At 55.8% G+C, this 20,024-nt stretch overlaps 1 protein-coding gene across 5 annotated transcripts; it reads left to right on the top strand.

Moving 5' to 3' along the window:
* The first annotated feature begins 13,276 nt into the window (after positions 1 to 13,276).
* On the top strand, positions 13,277 to 19,495 carry LOC103643034 (polyamine transporter PUT1). Of its 5 annotated transcripts, none has more exons than XM_020538655.3 (2): positions 13,277 to 13,700; positions 17,695 to 19,495. In XM_020538655.3, the coding sequence occupies exons 1-2, from the start codon at positions 13,590 to 13,592 to the stop codon at positions 19,159 to 19,161; spliced, it is 1,578 nt and encodes a 525-aa protein (XP_020394244.1). In that variant the 5' UTR covers positions 13,277 to 13,589; the 3' UTR covers positions 19,162 to 19,495. The 5 variants fall into 5 exon arrangements, with proteins under 5 accessions (XP_020394244.1, XP_020394243.1, XP_035815147.1 ...); XM_020538654.3 differs by lacking the exon at positions 13,277 to 13,700 and adding an exon at positions 14,557 to 14,955 and having other exon boundaries at positions 17,695 to 19,488; XM_035959254.1 differs by lacking the exon at positions 13,277 to 13,700 and adding an exon at positions 17,405 to 17,542 and having other exon boundaries at positions 17,695 to 19,488.
* Positions 19,496 to 20,024: the final 529 nt, after the last annotated feature.

Raw genomic sequence — 20,024 nt, 5'->3', positions numbered from 1 at the left:
GGGTGCACCGTCTCCACGCCGTGAGAGGAGGCTCTCTTGCTGTCCCAGGATGGGACGTGAGCCTGGCTGACGACGTGACCGCTGCGCCCGCCCGCCTGCCACCGCTATTACTGCCGGCCCACTTTCGGTCGCTTTGACCGACGCGCCAGGCTGGCGCTGTTGGGTCGCCTCGAGTCGCGGCATTGGCTCCGCAACCGAAGAGGCGCGATGGTGGCACAAGTGGCGGTGCGGTTGCTTGCATGCAGCAACTGGCGCGCCGGTTGCTCGACGCGTGGGCCTGGGTTCCCAAGCTGGCGTGTCAGAAGTTGGAGAAGCGCGTCCATCTGGCGCGGTTGCATGCCGCCTGCATGGCTGCCCGCCCCTTCTGCCCGTTGGTCTGGGCGAAAATGGGGGGTCGCTTGTAACCGCTGGACGGTCGTGCGCACCACGCGCGGCGGTTTGGCTTCTTCTGCCCTGAGCCGGCTTGCATGACATGCGGGACCCAGCCCCCGAGTCGCAGGGGAGGGCCTTGGAGCGTGTTGGAGAAGACTCAGCCCGTGGCGCCTGGGGGCGCACGTAGGGAGAGTTGCCTTTAAAAGGAGGGAGACTCCTTTCGGAAGGCAACCATGTCTTCTTCCTCCCTTAAGCGTCGTGTCTTCCCATCTTCCAAGCCCCCGGATGGGGGGTATCCGCCGCCTTTCCGCCTCCTCGTTGGAGGAACGCAACTCCATGGGAGTTGGTACCTCTCAGCCATCGTTCGGCTTCAAGGATTTTCATCACGCAGCCTGGCCACACCCCGCCACCGGCGGTCACCCAAGATAGTGACCTCTAGTTCGACGGTGGGGAAAGCGGGCCAGGCCGCGGCCTCTACTCCTCCCTCGGCCTCAAGGATTTTCGTCATCCAGGCCAAGATGGAAGATGAGGCGAGTCGGGGGGCCGCCCCCGCGTGGGTCGGCTGCCCTTTTCTTCCCCCCGCGCCCGGGGGTGAAGGGCGTCCTTGAGCCCCACGGAGACTTCCTCCAGCCATGCAGGGATAGGTAGGGCGCTAGTGGCCCTGGGTCTCCGTCTCCCTGCCTGAATGGCTGGTTCTCGTCCTCAGCGGGGGAGAGCCCTCCTGCCGTGACACCTGCCCCAAAGCTGCTGCCTAAGCCGCTTCGCTGTCTAGGGCAGGGGTGGTTGTCGTCGCGGTTGGAACGGGCGGCAGCGGGCCGCTCATCGTTCTTCTGTTACTCCGCAGGCCTTCCCCTTCGGAGTGGGGTTGTTCGTTCCTGCGGAGGGGGGAACCGGAGTTCCGTTGGTAGTGGCATCTCGAATGCCAGTGTTTTTTGTTCATTGCGGCTGTCGGGGCCTGAACATGTATGTAATTTCGGCACGGAGCCGTGTTTTTCCTCATTTTCGAGCACTAAGTCTCGCCTGTTGATTATCTGAACCGCTTTACCAAGCATGAGTCGCCCCGTGTCAAGGTGACGGGTGAGGTATCCGTATCCCGGAGGCGTAGGAATCCCTCGGCCCGTTCGGCCTTGTTGTCTGGGGCTCCTCTAGCTTAGTTAAAGAGACCCCTCGGCCGCCCTTCGGTGGACCGAGGCCAGGGGTAGCGATATCAGTATGAACAGAGGCGGAGTTGGCTCGAGAATGGGAACCTGGTTGGCCGGAGCCTAGTCGTGTTGTCCGTCAGCGGAGCCGACGCCAAAGTCGATCAATCGAGGCCTCGGGTCGGGCTGGCGCCCTTGGAAGCCGGTTGACCGAGGCCCCAGGGGTAACCGGTCGAGCCGCCTGCTCGGGCCGGATTCCCGGAGGAGTCCCTGGGCCGCGTCGCCGCCCGAGGCTGGGTCGGGCTTTGCTGAAGACGTCGTCGATGCCGAGGGTGCTACGGCTCCCTTCAGCGTGAAGACCCGAGCCTGCAGGATCAGATCATCTTGTAGCGTGTGCTTTCTGCGGCCGCCGAGGCCAGAAAAAACACACCCTCGCCACGCTTGCGAAGCTGCGCCTTTTTTCCTCTTGTTTCGAGCATCTGGACTCTGTCGGTAACAGGGATGTTTGTGTGAGCGAGAGTTGCTTTTCGCGGAAGGGACGAGTGAGGTATCCGTATCCCCGAGGCGTGGGAATCCCTCGGCTCGGTTGGCCTTGCCGCTTACGCGTACTTTCACCCGTCCATGAGGCCCTGTCCCCGACTTAGTCGAGAAAGCTTGAAGGACTGCTTCGGCAGGAGAGCTTCCGAACGTGAAGACTTGTTCGGTCCACGGAGTCGCTTTATCTGAGCGCAAGTTACTTATCGCAGAAGGTGATGAGTGAGGTATCCGTATCCCGGAGGCGTAGGAGTCCCTCGGCTCGGTCAGCCTTGGCTGCTTACGTGTACTCCGTCGTTTCCAGGATCCGCTTTCCGAAGTAGTCAAGAAGCACGAAAGAAATCCTGCTAAAAAGAGATCCTTTTTCGAGGAAAAATTCGACGCAGAGGGGGTCTCCCCCCTTTTAGCCCCCGAGGGAGGGTCGGGCTTTGCCGAGGCTAGGCCGACCCTTCCTTGACGACTAAACTTTGCGTAGGTGCGAGGTATATGAACAACTTGAAAACATCTTAAGGGTAGAATCGACGTAGCTGTTTGATGTTCCAAGCGTTGCCGTAGATTTCGCCTTGATTGTTGGCCAGCTTGTATGTTCCGGGCTTCAGAACTTTGGCGATGACGAATGGCCCTTCCCAGGGGGGCGTGAGCTTGTGCCTCCCTCGGGCGTCTTGCCGCAGCCGAAGCACCAGATCGCCCACCTGGAGTTCTCGGGACCGGACCCCTCGGGCGTGGTAGCGTCGCAGGGACTGTTGGTACCGCGCCGAGTGTAGTAAGGCCCTGTCCCGAGCTTCCTCCAGCTGGTCCAGCGATTCCTCTCGGCTAGCTTGGTTGCTTTGTTCGGTGTAGGCCCTCGCCCTCGGGGAGCCGTATTCCAGGTCAGTGGGCAAGATAGCTTCAGCCCCGTAGACCAGGAAAAACGGCGTGAAGCCCATGGCACGACTTGGCGTCGTCCTTAGGCTCCAGACCACCGAGGGGAGTTCCTTCATCCATCGCTTGCCGAATTTGTTGAGGTCGTTGTAGATCCGAGGCTTGAGCCCTTGTAGAATCATGCCGTTGGCACGCTCTACTTGCCCGTTCGACATGGGATGAGCCACGGCGGCCCAGTCCACCCGGATATGGTGATCCTCGCAAAAATCCAAGAATTTTTTGCCGGTGAACTGGGTGCCGTTGTCGGTGATGATGGAGTTCGGGACCCCGAAGCGATGGATGATGTTGGTGAAGAACGCCACCGCCTGCTCGGACCTGATGCTGTTCAGAGGTCGGACCTCGATCCACTTGGAGAATTTGTCGATGGCGACCAGCAGGTGCGTGTAGCCCCCGGGCGCCTTCTGCAAGGGACCGACGAGGTCCAGACCCCATACAGCGAAGGGCCAGGTGATGGGTATTGTCTGCAGAGCCTGAGCGGGCAGGTGCGTCCGCTTCGCATAGAATTGGCACCCTTCGCAGGTGCGGACGATTCTAGTGGCGTCAGCCACCGCCGTTGGCCAGTAGAAGCCTTGTCGGAAAGCATTTCCAACAAGGGCTCGGGGTGCTGCGTGGTGGCCGCAAGCCCCCGAGTGTATTTCTTGCAGCAGTTCCTGACCTTCGGCGATGGAGATGCATCGCTGGAGGATGCCCGAGGGGCTGCGATGGTAGAGCTCCTCTTCGTCGCCCAGTAAGACGAATGACTTGGCGCGTCGCGCTACCCGCCGAGCCTCGACTTGGTCGAGGGGTAGCTCTCCTCGGCGGAGATATTGCAGGTACGGGGCCCTCCAATCTTGATCTGGCGTGGCCCCGCTCTGCCCTTCCTCGACGTTCAGTGCCCCGCCCTCGGGGCCGAGGGTACCTCGGGCTGTGCCGAGGGTACCTCGGGCTGAGCCGAGGGTACCTCGGGCTCGGGCGCGTCGTCGAGCTTGACGGAGGGTTGATGCAGATCCCGGGAGAAGACGTCCGGGGGGACTGTCGTTCGCCCCGAGGCTATCTTAGCCAGCTCGTCTGCGGTTTCGTTGTAGCGCCAAGCGATGTGGTTGAGCTCGAGCCCGAAGAACTTGTCTTCCAGGCGCCGAACCTCGTCGCAGTAGGCCTCCATCTTCGGGTCGCGGCAGTGGGAGTTCTTCATGACTTGGTCGATGACGAGCTGCGAATCACCGCGGGCGTCGAGGCGTCTGACCCCTAGCTCGATGGCGATCCGCAATCCGTTGACCAGAGCTTCGTACTCGGCCACATTGTTGGACGCCGGGAAATGGAGGCGCAGCACGTAGCGTAAGTGCTTTCCGAGGGGCGAGATGAAGAGCAGGCCCGCGCCGGCCCCCGTCTTCATCAGCGACCCGTCGAAAAACATGGTCCAGAGCTCCGGTTGGATCGGAGTCGTTGGCAGCTGGGTGTCGACCCATTCGGCCACGAAATCCGCCAACACCTGGGACTTGATGGCCTTCCGAGGGGCGAACGAGATCGTTTCGCCCATGATTTCCACCGCCCACTTTGCGATCCTGCCCGAGGCCTCTCGGCACTGGATGATCTCCCCCAGGGGGAAGGATGACACCACAGTTACCGGATGAGACTCGAAGTAGTGTCGCAGCTTCCGCCTTGTCAGGATCACAGCATACAGCAGCTTTTGAACTTGTGGGTAGCGGATCTTAGTCTCGGACAGCACTTCGCTGATGAAGTAGACCGGCCTCTGAACGGGCAATGCATGCCCTTCCTCTTGCCTTTCGACCACAATCGCGGCGCTAACCACCTGAGTGGTCGCGGCGACGTAGACCAAGAGGGCTTCTGCGTCCGCCGGGGGCACCAAGACAGGCGCCTTTGTAAGGAGCGCCTTCAGGTTGCCGAGGGCTTCCTCGGCCTCAGGGGTCCAAGCGAAACACTCGGCCTTCCTTAAGAGGCGGTACAGAGGCAGACCTCTTTCGCCGAGGCGTGAGATGAAGCGGCTCAGGGCCGCGAGGCATCCCATGACCCTCTGTACCCCTTTTAAGTCCTTGATGGGTCCCATGCTGGTGATGGCCGCGATCTTCTCCGGGTTGGCTTCGATGCCTCGCTCGGAGACGATGAACCCTAGGAGCATGCCTCGGGGCACCCCGAAGACACACTTCTCAGGATTAAGCTTGACTCCCTTCGCCTTGAGACACCGGAATGTCACTTCAAGGTCGGAGAGGAGGTCGGAAGCCTTCCTTGTCTTGACTACGATGTCATCGACGTAGGCCTCGACTGTGCGACCGATGTGTTCGCCGAACACATGGTTCATGCACCGCTGGTACGTCGCGCCCGCATTCCTCAAACCGAACGGCATGGTGACATAGCAGTACATGCCGAACGGCGTGATGAAAGAAGTCGCGAGCTGGTCGGACTCGTTCATCCGGATCTGGTGATACCCTGAGTAGGCATCGAGGAAGGACAGGGTTTCGCACCCAGCGGTGGAATCCACGATTTGGTCGATGCGAGGCAGAGGGTAGGGAACCTTCAGACATGCTTTGTTGAGACCAGTGTAGTCTACACACATCCGCCATTTCCCCCCTTTCTTCCTCACAAGCACAGGGTTGGCAAGCCATTCGGGATGGAATACCTCTTTGATGAACCCTGCTGCCATTAGCTTGTGGATCTCTTCGCCAATCACTCTGCGCTTCTCCTCGTCGAATCGGCGCAGAGGCTGCCTGACGGGTCGGGCTCCGGCCCGAATATCCAGCGAGTGCTCGGCGACATCCCTCGGTATGCCGGGCATGTCCGAGGGACTCCACGCAAAGACGTCGGTGTTTGCGCGGAGAAAGTCGACGAGCACTGCTTCCTATTTGGGGTCGAGCCCGGAACCGATCCAGACCTGCTTGGTGGTGTCGCCACTGGGGTCGAGAGGGACGGCCTTGACCGTCTCCGCTGGCTCGAAGTTGCCGGCGTGGCGCTTCACGTCTGGCACCTCCTTGGAGAGGTTCTCCAGGTCGGCGATGAGGGCCTCGGACTCGGCGAGGGCCTCGGCGCACTCCACGTCGCATTCGAACGCGTGTTTGTACGTGGGGCCGACGGTGATGACCCCGTTGGGGCCCGGCATCTTGAGCTTCAGGTAGGTGTAGTTGGGGACGGCCATGAACTTCGCGTAGCATGGCCTCCCTAGCACGGCGTGGTAGGTTCCTCGGAACCCGACCACTTCGAACGTCAGGGTCTCCCTTCGGAAGTTGGAGGGTGTCCCGAAGCAGACGGGGAGGTCGAGTCGCCCGAGGGGCTGGACGCGCTTCCCAGGGATGATCCCGTGGAAGGGCGCAGCGCCTGCTCGGACGGAGGACAGATCGACGCGCAGGATCTTGAGGGTCTCGGCGTAGATGATGTTGAGGCAGCTGCCCCCATCCATCAGGACCTTGGTGAGCCTGACATCGCCGACAACGGGGTCGACGACGAGCGGGTATTTCCCCGGGCTCGGCACATGGTCGGGGTGGTCGGCCTGGTCGAAAGTGATGGGCTTGTCGGACCAGTCTAGGTAGACTGGCGCCGCCACCTTCACCGAGCAGACCTCCCGGCGTTCTTGCTTGCGGTGCCGAGCCGAGGTATTCGCCGCATGCCCTCCATAGATCATGAAGCAGTCGCGGACCTCGGGGAATTCTCCTGCTAGGTGATCTTCGTTCTTGTCGTCGTCGCGGGCCCTGCCACCCTCGGCGGGTGGCCCGGCCCTGTGGAAGTGACGCCGAAGCATAACGCACTCCTCGAGGGTGTGCTTGATGGGCCCCTGATGGTAGGGGCACGGCTCCTTGAGCATCTTGTCGAAGAGGTTTGCACCTCCGGGGGGCTTCCGAGGGTTCTTATACTCGGCGGCGGCGACAAGGTCCGCGTCAGCGGCGTCGCGTTTCGATTGCGACTTCTTCTTGCCTTTCTTCTTGGCGCCGCGCGGAGCAGACGCCTCGGGAGCTTCTTCCGATGGGCGGCCCTGGGGCTGCTTGTCCTTTCGGAAGATAGCCTCGACCGCCTCCTGGCCAGAGGCGAACTTGGTGGCGATGTCCATCAGCTCGCTCGCCCTGGTGGGGGTTTTGCGACACAGCTTGCTCACCAGGTCGCGGCAAGTGGTGCCGGCGAGGAACGCGCCGATGACATCCGAGTCGGTGATATTGGGCAGCTCGGTGCGCTGCTTCGAGAATCGCCGGATGTAGTCCCGGAGCGACTCCCCCGGCTGTTGCCGGCAGCTTCGAAGGTCCCAGGAATTCCCGAGGCGCACGTATGTGCCCTGGAAATTGCCAGCGAAGGCTTGGACCAAGTCGTCCCAGTTGGAGATCTGCCCCGGAGGCAGGTGCTCCAACCAGGCGCGAGCAGTGTCGGAGAGGAACAGGGGGAGGTTACGGATGATGAGGTTGTCGTCGTCCGTTCCACCCAGTTGGCAGGCGAGGCGGTAGTCCGCGAGCCACAGTTCCGGTCTCGTTTCCCCCGAGTACTTCGTGATAGTAGTCGGGGGTCGGAACCGGGTCGGGAATGGCGCCCGTCGGATGGCCCGACTGAAGGCCTGCGGACCGGGTGGTTCGGGCGAGGGACTCCGATCCTCCCCGCTGTCGTAGCGCCCCCCACGCCTGGGGTGGTAGCCTCGGCGCACCCTTTCGTCGAGGTGAGCCCGACGGTCGCGTCGATGGTGCTCGTTGCCGAGGTGTCCCGGGGCCGCAGGCGCGGTGTTGCGCGTGCGCCCGGTGTAGACCGAGGCTTCCCGCATGAATCGGGAAGTCGCGGCATGAGGTTCCGAGGGATAACCTTGCCTTCGGGAGGCAGTGCTCTCGGCCCGCCGGGCCGCAGCGCCTTCCAGGAGATTCTTGAGTTCTCCCTGGATTCGCCGACCCTCGGTGGTTGACGGCTCCGGCATCGCGCGGATGAGCATTGCTGCGGTTGCCAGGTTCTGACCAACCCCGCTGGATGCGGGCGGCGGCCTGATCCTGACATCGTTGGCGACGCGGTGCTGGAGACCTTGGGGCAGGTGACGTATTTCTCCGGCCAGGGGTTGGCCCACCCATGCTTGTCCGACGTCCCGACGGATCGGCTCAAGCGCTCCTGTTCCCTCGTTGAGCCTGGCCTGCGCCTCGCGGACTTGCTCGAGTTGTGGGTCGTAACCCCCCGCCGGAGCGGGGACCACAGCTAGCTCCCGTGGGATGTCAGCGCGAGGCACCGGCCTAGGGAGATCACCGTCCTCTGGCATGCCAAGATGGTTGCCTTCGGAGGGATCCCCTAGCTCGATGTGGAAACATTCGCGGCTTGGGCCGCAGCTCTCGTCGCCAAGGCTGCGGCTTCCATCGGAACAGTCGGATAGGCAGTAGTCACATGCGGTCACGAAGTCCCGCACGGCACTGGGGTTGCCAAGTCCGGAGAAATCCCAACCGATGCTGGGATCGTCATCTTCCTCGGACCCAGAGGGCCCGTAGGTCGAGACGTCCGTCAGTCGGCCCCAAGGCGACCGCATACGGAACCTCTGTGGGGTTGCACTCGCCTCAATGAGGGCGCCCGCCAAAACGAGGTCGTTTGGCGGGTTGAGGCCGAGTCGAAATGACGCAAGATGGGAGTTAGTCGGTACCTTTTTGTCGACGAGGAGCGACGTAGTCACATCGGGGACTGGTTGCACCGTCATCTCTGGTTCGAGGGCGACGTCCTGCAGGCATTCCGCGAGCGCGCCGGCGTCGTCTTCTTGCTCGGGGTCAGCGTGCCGCGGGGGGACGGCGCTTGCCTCCGTCTTGAACGCGAGGTCGACGTCCGGCGTGCCTTCCGTCGGGGCGTCGGGGGCGTCGATTCGCTCGACGGCCGACGAAGCGCGGCCTCCCACCTGGCCTTGACGGCCCCGCCTCCTCCTCCATTGGCGGGGGAGAGAACGGAGCGAGCCCGAATGTTGCCCTTCCACCACGCGGGGAAGACGTCGTCGATTCCGCCGCCGGCGGGCGGGTTGTCGGCCGCCATTGTCGTAGTCGCGCGGCGGTGGAAGAAGTATCATGTCGTAGCTGCCGTCGAAGGACATGAACTCAAGAGTCCCGAAACGAAGCACCGTCCCGGGCCGGAGAGGTTGCTGGAGACTGCCCATCTGGAGCTTGACGGGGAGCTGTTCGTCAGCACGCAGCAGGCCCCTACCCGGCGCGCCAACTGTCGGCGTTTCGAGACAGGGGGGTCCCTAAGCCGACGAGTGAGTGTGCTGCGTGCCCCAGCCCAGATGGGTCGAGCGCGTGGGCGAGCGCAAAGGGGGGAGAGGCGAGGTGGCCGGAGTCGAGCGTGAGAGAGGTGGAAGTCCCGCGGCCTTCGTGTTCGTCCCGCGCCCAGGTCAGGTGCGCTTGCAGTAGGGGGGTTACAAGCGTCCACGCGGGTGAGGGAAGCGAGCGGCCCCAAGAGAGCGCCTGTCCCGTCCTCGGTCCCGCGCGGCCAACCCTCTCTAAGAAGGCCCTGGTCCTCCCTTTTATAGTCGTAAGGAGAGGATCCAGGTGTACAATGGGGGGTGTAGCAGAGTGCTACGTGTCTAGCGGAGGGAGAGCTAGCGCCCTAGGTACATGCCAATGTGGCAGCCGGAGAGATCTGGGCACCCTGCTGGCGTGATGTCGTGGCTGTCGGAGGTGCGGCGGAGCCTGGCGGAGGGACAGCTGTTGGAGCGGTCGAGTCCCTGCTGACGTCGTCCTGCTTCCGTAAGAGAGCTGGGGGCCGCCGTCGTCATAGAGCTTGTGGAGCGCCATCATTGCCCCTCCGGCGGAGCTGGCCGGATGGGACGCCGGTCTTGTTCTCCGTGACCCGAGTCGATTCGGGGTAGGATGATGATGGCGCTTCTTGTTGACGTGGCGGTCTGTGCCCTAGGCAGGGCGACGTGGGGGTTCCTCCGAAGCCGAGGTTGAGTCTGCCTTCCGTTGCCGTGGCCGAGCCCGAGCCATGGGGTCGGGCGAGGCGGAAGTCGTTCGGCCGAGGCCAGGGCGGAGTCCGAGCCCTGGGGTCGGGCGAGGCGGAGTTTCGTCGTCTTCCGGGTCTTAGCCCGAGTCCGAGCCCTGGGGTCGGGCGGAGCGGAGTTCGCCGTCTTCCGGGTCTTAGCCCGAGTCCGAGCCCTAGGGTCGGGCGGAGCGGAGTTCGCCGTCTTCCGGGTCTTAGCCCGAGTCCGAGCCCTGGGGTCGGGCGGAGCGGAGTTCGCCGTCTTCCGGGTCTTAGCCCGAGTCCGAGCCCTGGGGTCGGGCGGAGCGGAGTTCGCCGTCTTCCGGGTCTTAGCCCGAGTCCGAGCCCTGGGGTCGGGTGGGGCGGAGTTCGCCGTGGCGCCTTTGGCAAGGCCTGACTGCCTGTCAGACTCACTCTGTCGAGTGGCACTGCAGTCGGAGTGGCGCAGGCGGCGCTGTCCTTCTGTCAGACTGGACAGTGGAGCGGTGGAGTGACGGCGGTCACTTCGGCTCTGCCGGGGGCGCGTGTCAGGATAAAGGTGTCAGGCCACCTTTACGTTAAATGCCCCTGCAATTTGGTCAGTCGGTGCGGCGATTTAGTCAAGGTTGCTTCTGAGCGAAGCCAAGGCCTCGGGCGAGCCGGTGATGTGTCCGCCATAAAAAGGGGGCCTCGGGCGAGACGGAAGTCTCTCGAGGTCGGCTGCCCTTGGCCGAGGCTAGGCTCGGGTGAAGCGTGATCGAGTCACTCGTGTGGACTGATCCCTGACTTAATCGTACCCATCAGGCCTTTGCAGCTTTATGCTGATGGGGGTTACCAGCTGAGAATTAGGCATAATGAGGGTACCCCTAATTATGGTCCCCGACAAGACTCGACCTCGGCTTCGGAGGAGCTTCCACATCGCCCAACCTAGGGCGCAGACCAGCCACGTCAACAGGAGGCGCCATCATCACCCTACCCCAAGCTGACTCGGGCCACGGGGAACAAGACCGGCGTCCCATCTGGCTCGCTCCACCAGATAGGCAATGATGGCGCCCCGCATACTCTGTGACGACGGCGGCTCTCGGCCCCCTTACGGAAGCAAGAGGACGTCAGCAAGGACTCGACAGCCCCGACAGTTGTCCCTCCGCCAGGCTCCAGCGCTCCTCCGACGGCCACGACATCACACAAACCGGGCGCCAAAACCTCTCCGGCCGCCACGATGGCGTGTACTTAGGGCGCTAGCTCTCCCCCGCTAGACACGTAGCACTCTGCTACATCCCCCATTGTACACCTGGATCCTCTCCTTACGCCTATAAAAGGAAGGACCAGGGCCCTCTTAGAGAGGGTTGGCCGCGCGGGGACGAGGACGAGACAGGCGCTCGCTTGAAGCCGCTCGCTCCCTCTCCCGCGTGGACGCTTGTAACCCCCTACTGCAAGCGCACCCGACCTGGGCGCGGGACGAACACGAAGGCCGCGGGATTTCCACCTCTCTCACGCCTGTCTCCGGCCACCTCACTTCCCCCCTTCGCGCTCGGCCTCGCGTCGACCCATCTGGGCTGGGGCACGCGGCGACATTCACTCGTCGGCTTAGGGACCCCCCGGTCTCGAAACGCCGACATATACATTCATACAAAATACATATACAATGATCATCATCACTATTCACTATCCATATCTAGGTATTAGTTCTTGATGGCTTATTAAAGCTCTAGATTCTTCAAGTTATGCTAGTCATGTGGGCTTTGATGGATCTTAGTTAAATACTAAGTCTATATTTAGTGGGCCTCGATGGGCCTTAGTTAAATGGGTCGTGCCAGGCCAGCCCGTGGGCTTGACTTGAGGCCCAGGCACGGCCCACAATGTGGGCCGTGCCGGCCCAGACCCACAATTAGATTGGGCCGTGCCAGATATGGGTTGTGCCAGAAATTGTGTGCTTTAGGTCGGCCTATTAGGCACAGCACAAATGTACACCTATAGTGATAACAGACGGACGAGCCCTAGCCATTAGATATGGCAATGGGCCTTGATCCCTAATTCTCCGTAGGCGACGAGGAAGTTTCTTCCCCTACAAGATATAAATAGAAAAAAAAATTCTCGATGGATAAACAGGGACAAAGATGAGAAAGTATTCTCATACTCATTTTCTGTGGAGACCTGTTAAATTTGCATGTGATAATGTTTTGTGTACTAATTAATGATAAAAATAAATAATTTGTCAAGTGATCATTTATAATATAAATTTGTTTATTTTGATGTATACATAATAATTTTATACATCTGATAGTGTGTACAAGTAATAATAATATGCATTAATAACAAATGGTATATGTCTTAATTATAATATAATTTTAACGGGAACAAGGATCTCGTCAAGAATTTATTCTCGCAAGGAACACATATATGGAAGAAATGTTTCTCGTAAACATTCATAAGGATCTCTACAAAGACATTTTTTTGTCGCGGAACGGGAATAAGATGATATTTCCGGACGGGGAATTGACATCCCACTCGCCATGTGTTGCCCACATGAGAAGACCAATATGATCTTGCCCTTCAGTTGAGCGGGGCGTCTTGTGTTGTGCACCGACGTGGGGTCAGGAAGCCGGCATTAATTTGCGATCATAGAAGCAGTTTTTTTTTGTCTATTAGATCTAGATCTAACCGTATGCCACATTTAACATTTAAATCTTTTTACCACCATCATCTCGTGACACTTTATTAAAAAACCTAACAAACGACGAATACACATACGACTGGATCTAGATCTAACGGACTAAGAGAACGGTTTGCATACTTTCACTGCATATTCCTATCACTGTATTGAATGTGGTTAGAAAAAATTATAAAAGATTTTAATTTATTTGGAATTTAAACTCACTCAATCACAATCTATCCACATGAATAAAGAGCAAAACGTTATATAGGGAAAAAATCTCTACATTTTTATACAAATATACACTTTTGTAACCTCTCACATCCATCACCTACCTGAGACCCACAAAAAATAGATTAAAATTTACAACTTGATTTTTTAGTAAAATTATTTTTTCTTCTATTTATATGGGTCTTCGGGTGTTGGATACGAGGGACTAAAAGAGTGTGTTTGCATATAGTATGCAAAGAATTTTTTTTCCTATCGGTGTCTGTGCAGTGATAACACTTGACTATTTATTTAGTCTATGATTATAAAATAATATATATATATATATATATATATATATATATATATATATATATATATATATATATATATATATATATATATATATATATATATATATATATATATATATATATATATATATATATATATATATATATATATAGGATACCGCCGAAGTAGTGACAGGCAAAAAAAAACCGAAAATTTCACCGGCCACGTGAGGCGCATGTCCGATTGCTCCCGGGAAAGACGAGCATTTTCCCCGATTGCTGCCGCGTCTAGCAGAGTGCGCCATGGTTGCTTTGTCGCCACCGCCGTGTACTGAGCATTTGTTTTCTCTTCAACCGGCAGACGCGATGAGCAGCGTGCCACTTGTGTGTTTTGCAAAAATGAGGGGAAAAGATCCAGACGTGCAAGGCTGCGCTCAGGTTTTGGGCCGCGCTTGACGCGGGGATCGCGAGGAAAGTGACCTGTTGCCTCTTCGGCTCCCAATCTCTCTGCTCTAGGTACTTGGACATCACGTCCGGCCGCACCGCACGGCGTTGCTCTCGTGAGAGGAAGAAGCATCGTCCTCCGGAGTTGAGGACATGGGCGACGCGCGGTCGGAGGTGCCGCTGGCCGTGCTCCAGGACCGCCAGGACTCGACGGCGACGCCACAGCTGCCCGCCGACGCTGGCTCCGGCACCGGGCAACAAGAGGTGAGCTCGTTCGGTCTCCCGCCTCCGCCCTTACCCGAGTAGCTGTTGCTGTTCCTTGCTGTATTATTATCTTGCTGTATCGCCGGCGTTGATCGGCGGGTAAGCTGACCAGCGCGGTGCAGCCGTCTGTGCTCTTTAGCCGCGGTGGCCGGAGGACGAACGGCTAGCACATGTGGACGTGGGGCGCTTTGCTTCTTTGGTGTCCCCCCGTTCGCCAGCTTGCCTCGCCGCCGGACAATTGCTCTCCGTTGACCCCTGACCTTATCGTCTGGGAAACGAGTCTTGACTTCTGAGTCCAGTTCCCTTGTTTAGGAGAAGCTCCAGCTCGATAAGGACCCGTGAATTGGTTAATGGGCCGTATGGTCACGCCATCCAAAGCCCACATTTGGTTCTGTATCCATGTAGGTAGTTTGTAGTTGCAACAAAACACTAGACTGATTGTCATTGCAAATTGCAACGTACTGTGCAGTGCAGTTACAGCAAGCAAAGCATGCATCGTAAATCGAAAACAGCCCATATTAAACAAGTTATAATGGCGCAAGCTATCCTTAGTTACTTGCATCTATTATCGGCGCATCACAGTCCAGCGCATGCAAGGTCATTGATAACCAATGGTGAGCACAGCACAGTGAAAAAACGAGCAATGCAACAAGTGTGGCCAGGCCACCCCTGCAGCGGTGGCGTGCTCTGTGGACTGTGGACTGTGGAGGCTAGGAGTGTGGGCGACTCTGGTCTCTAGGTAGAGATGATGCCGTGTTTTAGGAGATGTCTTAGGCCTTGTTCGTTTGCGTCGGATTGCACCCGGAATCATTCCGGCTAATCAAAGTTTATATAAATTAGAGAAGCAATCCGGCCGAGAATTATTCCGACCCACCAATCCGACACAAACGAACAAGGCCTTAAGAATTAATACCATATATAGGGATAATAGGACGACATAACAGATTGGTTAGAGCATTACTTCGTCTTCTATATCGATCGCTTCTAGCTCCTATAGACGGTCACAAATAAAATAGATCAAATATAATTTGTAGCTATATCTGCTAGAGATGCGCTTATATTGTCCACGGTCCTCGCTGCACGGCCGTGTTCGCTAGAGCAAGAAGCGTCGTCCGGAGGTAACACCATGGGCGAGGGCGACGCGCAGTCGGAGGTACTGCCGGCCGTGCTCCAGGATCACCGAGGATCGACGAAGACGTCGCCAGCGACACCACCGCCTCCTGCGGAAGACGGCTCCGACACCGGGCGGCAAGAGGTGAGATTGTTCGGCCTCCATCCTTCTCACCTGACTATAGATGTCCAATAAGCACGAAGCCCGCGAGCCCGGCACGAAGCCCGTTTTTGGGCCTGGTCCGAGCCCGGCACGGCCCGGTTATATGCGGGCCCGGGCCGGCCCGGCACGAATAAGCGGGCCGGGCTCGGACAGGAAATTAGGCACGGTGGGCTAGCCCGGCACGCCCCGTTTAGCTCTAAGCCCGTTAAGCCCGCTTTTTTTACACTAAAACGTGCTTTTCGGCCCGCATAGCCCGCTTTTCGGCCCGCTTTTTTCGTGCTAAACGTGCCGGCCCGGCCCGTTTAGGCCCGTTGCGGGCCGGGCTCGGACAAGGAATTGAGCCCGCGTGCTTAGCCGGACCGACCCAGTTTTTTAATCGTGCCTAGCGGGCCGGGCTTCACCGGGCCCGGGCCGGACCGGGCCGGGCGGCCCGTTTTGGACATCTATACACCTGACTCTAGCTGTTTCTTGCGGTGCCGCTCAGTGGGCAAACTGGCTAGCACGGTGCAGCAGGCTCTGCTCTTGGGTACCTGAGGGCTGAGGGAGGCTGACACAAGAACGGCTCGCCAGCCTGCCTCGTCGCCGGACATGCAATTCCATCTCCGTCGACCGCTCACCTCCATAACGAATCTTGACTTCTGACGCCTCGTCGATGATTTTATGAACAGTTGAAAGCCAAAATCAGGTGAAAAGCACAGATACACGTGTTGTCAAAATTATATTAGGGAATTTTACTTTTGGCTATAGTGACAACTAATCCTTTCGATTAGCTTTAAATAAAAAGTGAAACAGATTGAAAAAAATCAACCAAAGACAGCTACTGTTGCTCTCTCTATGAGGCTCAGTAAAAAAAGGTCATATGGTAAGGCACCCGAAACCCAGCCTGTTCACTTGGCTTCAATTCGTAACAATTTTTACTATTTTTATAATGTTTTTGTCTCTATAAATTACAGTTGCATCAGTCAAAACAGTAGACTTTAATTCGAAGCGAACAACCAAAGTAGGTCCAGCCATAGCCTTTCCGGCTAAATAAAAGCATCTCCAATAGTGTTATATATTAAAAAAAAATTAGTGCCATAAACATTTTAAATGACATAAAATTTTAGTTTTTAAACACTGTTTTAAAGCACTTAGTTGGAGAGATCTAAAATCATCTCCAACATTGTCTTAAATAAGTGTCTTACCTTAAAACATAGGACTCAACTAATAAAAAACAGCTCCAACTGACCATGAAGTCACCCAAGTATACTACACTTCGAATAGGTGATGCATTCTTGTTTTCTATATCATCTTTATTTTTTTCCTACTAATGTAATTTATTTCCTAAAATATATGATTTATGGTGTTGACATTTATTTTTTAATGTCCTAAATATTTTTTGGCACTATTTTGAGGCACTTTGTTGGAGATACTAAGGTCATTTTTAGTGTCAGCTTTATCACACCGTTTTTAATGTTGCCATGTCAATAAAAAAGTGAAATGCAAAATAAATATGCTCTCACAATAAATAGTTTCATATCATAATGTCATATGCTAACGCGTGACTTAAATGTTGCATCTAAACATCTAGTAGAAATAGATGAAATAAATTAATTTCCATGGTGGTTTCACGAGCTTTCTAGTACGTTGGAAACATGTTGATATTGTTTTATACTGATAAAACTAGTTTCATCTTTTTCATAATAAATATAGTATCATGTAATCAAAAATCATATATGGTATACTATTAATGCCATGAAATGTCTCAAAATTGCCATTGAGAATGGCATATGGATGTCCATATACAACCTGTAGCCCCATGTTCGTTTTTCTAACTAGAGATACCTAATAAACTACATGATACACTGAAGTTTCTTTAAATTTAGAATTAAGAGATTACGGGGTGTTTGAATGCACTAAATTAATAGTTAGCTGCTAAAATTAGCCGAGACATCCGAACAGTCTAGCTAATATTTTAGCTATTAGCTACTTTTAGCAAATTAAGTAATAGTTAGCTAGCTAATTTTAAGCCAACTAACTATTATATGTAGTGCATTCAAACACTCCTTATGTATTATGTATAGAAAGTCGTGTGGAGATAGGTTTTTATAATTTTTTTTTTCATTTAACCCTTAAAGACACTAGAGTATTAAATGAGATTGTAACATGACTTTTCGGTGGAAAAAAAATTCTTTGTATTCAAAATGTAAAGAATCTCTTTTATAGTTCATCATATTTATCACTTGTTAGTCCATATAAATAGAAGAAAAATAAATTATTAAAAATTTAAGTTGTAAATTTTAATCTGTTTTGTGACTTTTTAATGGTAAAAGACGGTGTTTGAATTCGAGATATAGAGAATCTTTTTACTTTCGGTAATAGGCACGCACCCCTATGTGGACGTCGGGATTTCGGTACAGGTGTAGCCGGCGGAGGCTGCAAGCCGTCTCTACATCACAGGTGTCACCAGTAGGCCGCCACGGCCACCAACACACTGCTCGTTCTCACGACAAATTCGATTCATCAAAATCTACAAACGTAGTAGTATTTACGAGAATAGATATTACAGGCCCAAACAGCTGCTGCTTCTGTTGGTGAATCATTTGCCTCCTTCCGATTTGTTACTACATGTGTCGCGATCATACTTTGCACTGGCATGATTTGGTTTCTCATATGATGTCCAGTGTTTTCTTGTTCATCTGCAATCCTGAATTGATACGGTAGAATCATCTGGCTATGCAGAAGCACGCCGCACCGGCAGACGTTACCCCTCCAATGGGCGAATGCAGAACGGAGTACAGGGGCCTGCCCGACGCCAATGGCGAGGACGCGGGGACGGTGCCGGCCGCGCTCCGCAAGGTGTCCATAGTCCCGCTCGTTTTCCTCATCTTCTACGAGGTCTCCGGCGGGCCGTTCGGCATCGAGGACAGCGTGGGCGCAGCGGGGCCGCTCCTCGCCATCGTCGGCTTCCTTGTCCTCCCCGTCATCTGGAGCATCCCGGAGGCGCTGATTACCGCGGAGCTGGGCACCATGTTCCCGGAGAACGGCGGGTACGTCGTGTGGGTCGCCTCGGCGCTCGGCCCCTACTGGGGATTCCAGCAAGGGTGGGTGAAGTGGCTCAGTGGCGTCATCGACAATGCCCTGTACCCCGTCCTCTTCCTGGACTACCTCAAGTCCGCCGTGCCTGCCCTGGGCGGCGGCCCGCCGAGGGCGTTCGCGGTGCTCGGACTCACGGCGGTGCTGACGCTGCTCAACTACAGGGGGCTCACCGTCGTCGGCTGGGTCGCCATATGCCTCGGGGTGTTCTCCATCCTTCCTTTCTTCGTCATGGGGCTCATCTCGCTGCCCAGGCTGCGGCCGGCCAGGTGGCTGGTGGTCGACCTCCACAACGTCGACTGGAACCTGTACCTCAACACGCTGTTCTGGAACCTCAACTACTGGGACTCCATCAGCACGCTGTCCGGCGAGGTGGACAACCCCGGCAAGACGCTGCCCAAGGCGCTCTTCTACGCGGTCATCTTCGTGGTGGTGGGGTACCTGTACCCTCTCCTGGCCGGGACCGGCGCGGTGCCGCTGGACAGGGGCCAGTGGAGCGACGGCTACTTCTCGGACCTCGCGAAGCTCCTCGGCGGGGCCTGGCTCATGTGGTGGGTGCAGGCGGCGGCGGCGCTGTCAAACATGGGCATGTTCGTGGCGGAGATGAGCAGCGACTCGTACCAGCTGCTGGGCATGGCGGAGCGGGGCATGCTGCCGGCCTTCTTCGCGCGGCGGTCGCGGCACGGGACGCCGCTGGTGGGCATCCTCTTCTCGGCGTCGGGCGTCCTTCTGCTCTCCTCGCTGAGCTTCGAGGAGATCGTGGCCGCCGAGAACTTCCTCTACTGCTTCGGCATGCTGCTCGAGTTCATTGCCTTCGTGCTGCTGCGCGTGCGCCGGCCCGACGCGCCGCGGCCGTACCGTGTCCCGCTCGGGACCGCCGGGTGCGTGGCGATGCTGGTGCCGCCCACGGCGCTGATCGTCGTGGTACTGGCGCTGTCGACGCTCAAGGTGGCGCTGGTGAGCCTCGGCGCAGTGGCCATCGGGCTCGTGCTGCAGCCGGCCCTGAGGTTTGTTGAGACGAAGGGGTTGCTCCGGTTCGCCGTCAATACGGACCTGCCGGACATCGGCGTCGGCCAGTCATCCGCCTCGGCGGAGGAGCCAGTGACACCGTAGAAGCCGACATAGATTTGGCATTCGCGACGCAAACTGGAAAAAAGGAAAAAAGTTAGGATGGTGTTCAGGTGACTGTCTCCGGATGACTGCGACCTTGAGTCGTACTGCAAGTCTGCAACTGCAACAAGGCAGGACGGATACGGGATACCTGCAGTGTTCTGTGTTCAGCTTGATTAACAGGGATTTAAAAACTGCTCCGGTTTTCTACCGGGCCGGAAACGGTTTTCCAGCCGATTTTATAAAAATCGTCTAGAATTAAAAAACAAAAAACATGCTAAAAAACTATATGTTTTCTGAGTAACTTAATATATCTCATTTGATTTTTAATATTTTACATCAACATTTTTGGATAAAAACAATGAATTTCGTCGAGAAACCACGGTTCTCTGTCCGAGATTCGTTTTTGTAAATTTAAAAAATCTATAAGCCGAAGTTACTCAAGAAGAACCGAATTTTAGCGACGAAACGGGTCGAAAAACACGATTTCTCGGTCGGAAAAATGGTTTCTCCGTCGAGATTACCAAAATTTGTTCAAAATTGAATCCGCAAACCATTCAAGAAATATGAATTTCACCAAAATTCGAGCGGTTTTTTATTGCTGGCGAAATAGCTAAGACTATCTCCAGTAGTTTATCTATCCATATTTCCATATTAAAACTTCACTATGTGACATATAAACAAATAGCTATCTCGAGTAGCTTATCCATTCACATTTCCATATTAAAACTCCACTGTGTGACATATAAACAAACTGCTCGACACGATCTAATAATTTGCCATGACTTCCTACAACATTCACCGTGGCCCCAGTTTGTAAGTTGTACTATTGGCTGGTGGTTTTGTTCATTTTTTTTAGTAAAATG

The sequence above is a fragment of the Zea mays genome, chromosome 5, assembly GCF_902167145.1.
Source record: "Zea mays cultivar B73 chromosome 5, Zm-B73-REFERENCE-NAM-5.0, whole genome shotgun sequence".
In the NCBI taxonomy this organism is placed as follows: Eukaryota; Viridiplantae; Streptophyta; class Magnoliopsida; order Poales; family Poaceae; genus Zea; species Zea mays.
Note: the sequence above shows the minus strand (reverse complement) of the source record. Positions and strands in the feature narration are given on the sequence as shown.

Excerpts from the sequence above, each read along its gene's own strand:
- LOC103643034 (XM_020538654.3), top strand. The coding sequence starts at position 14,827 with ATGGGCGAGGGCGACGCGCAGTCGGAGGTACTGCCGGCCGTGCTCCAG. Across the intron at positions 14,956-17,694 it reads CCGACACCGGGCGGCAAGAG|AAGCACGCCGCACCGGCAGA; the intron begins GTGAGATTGTTC and ends CTGGCTATGCAG.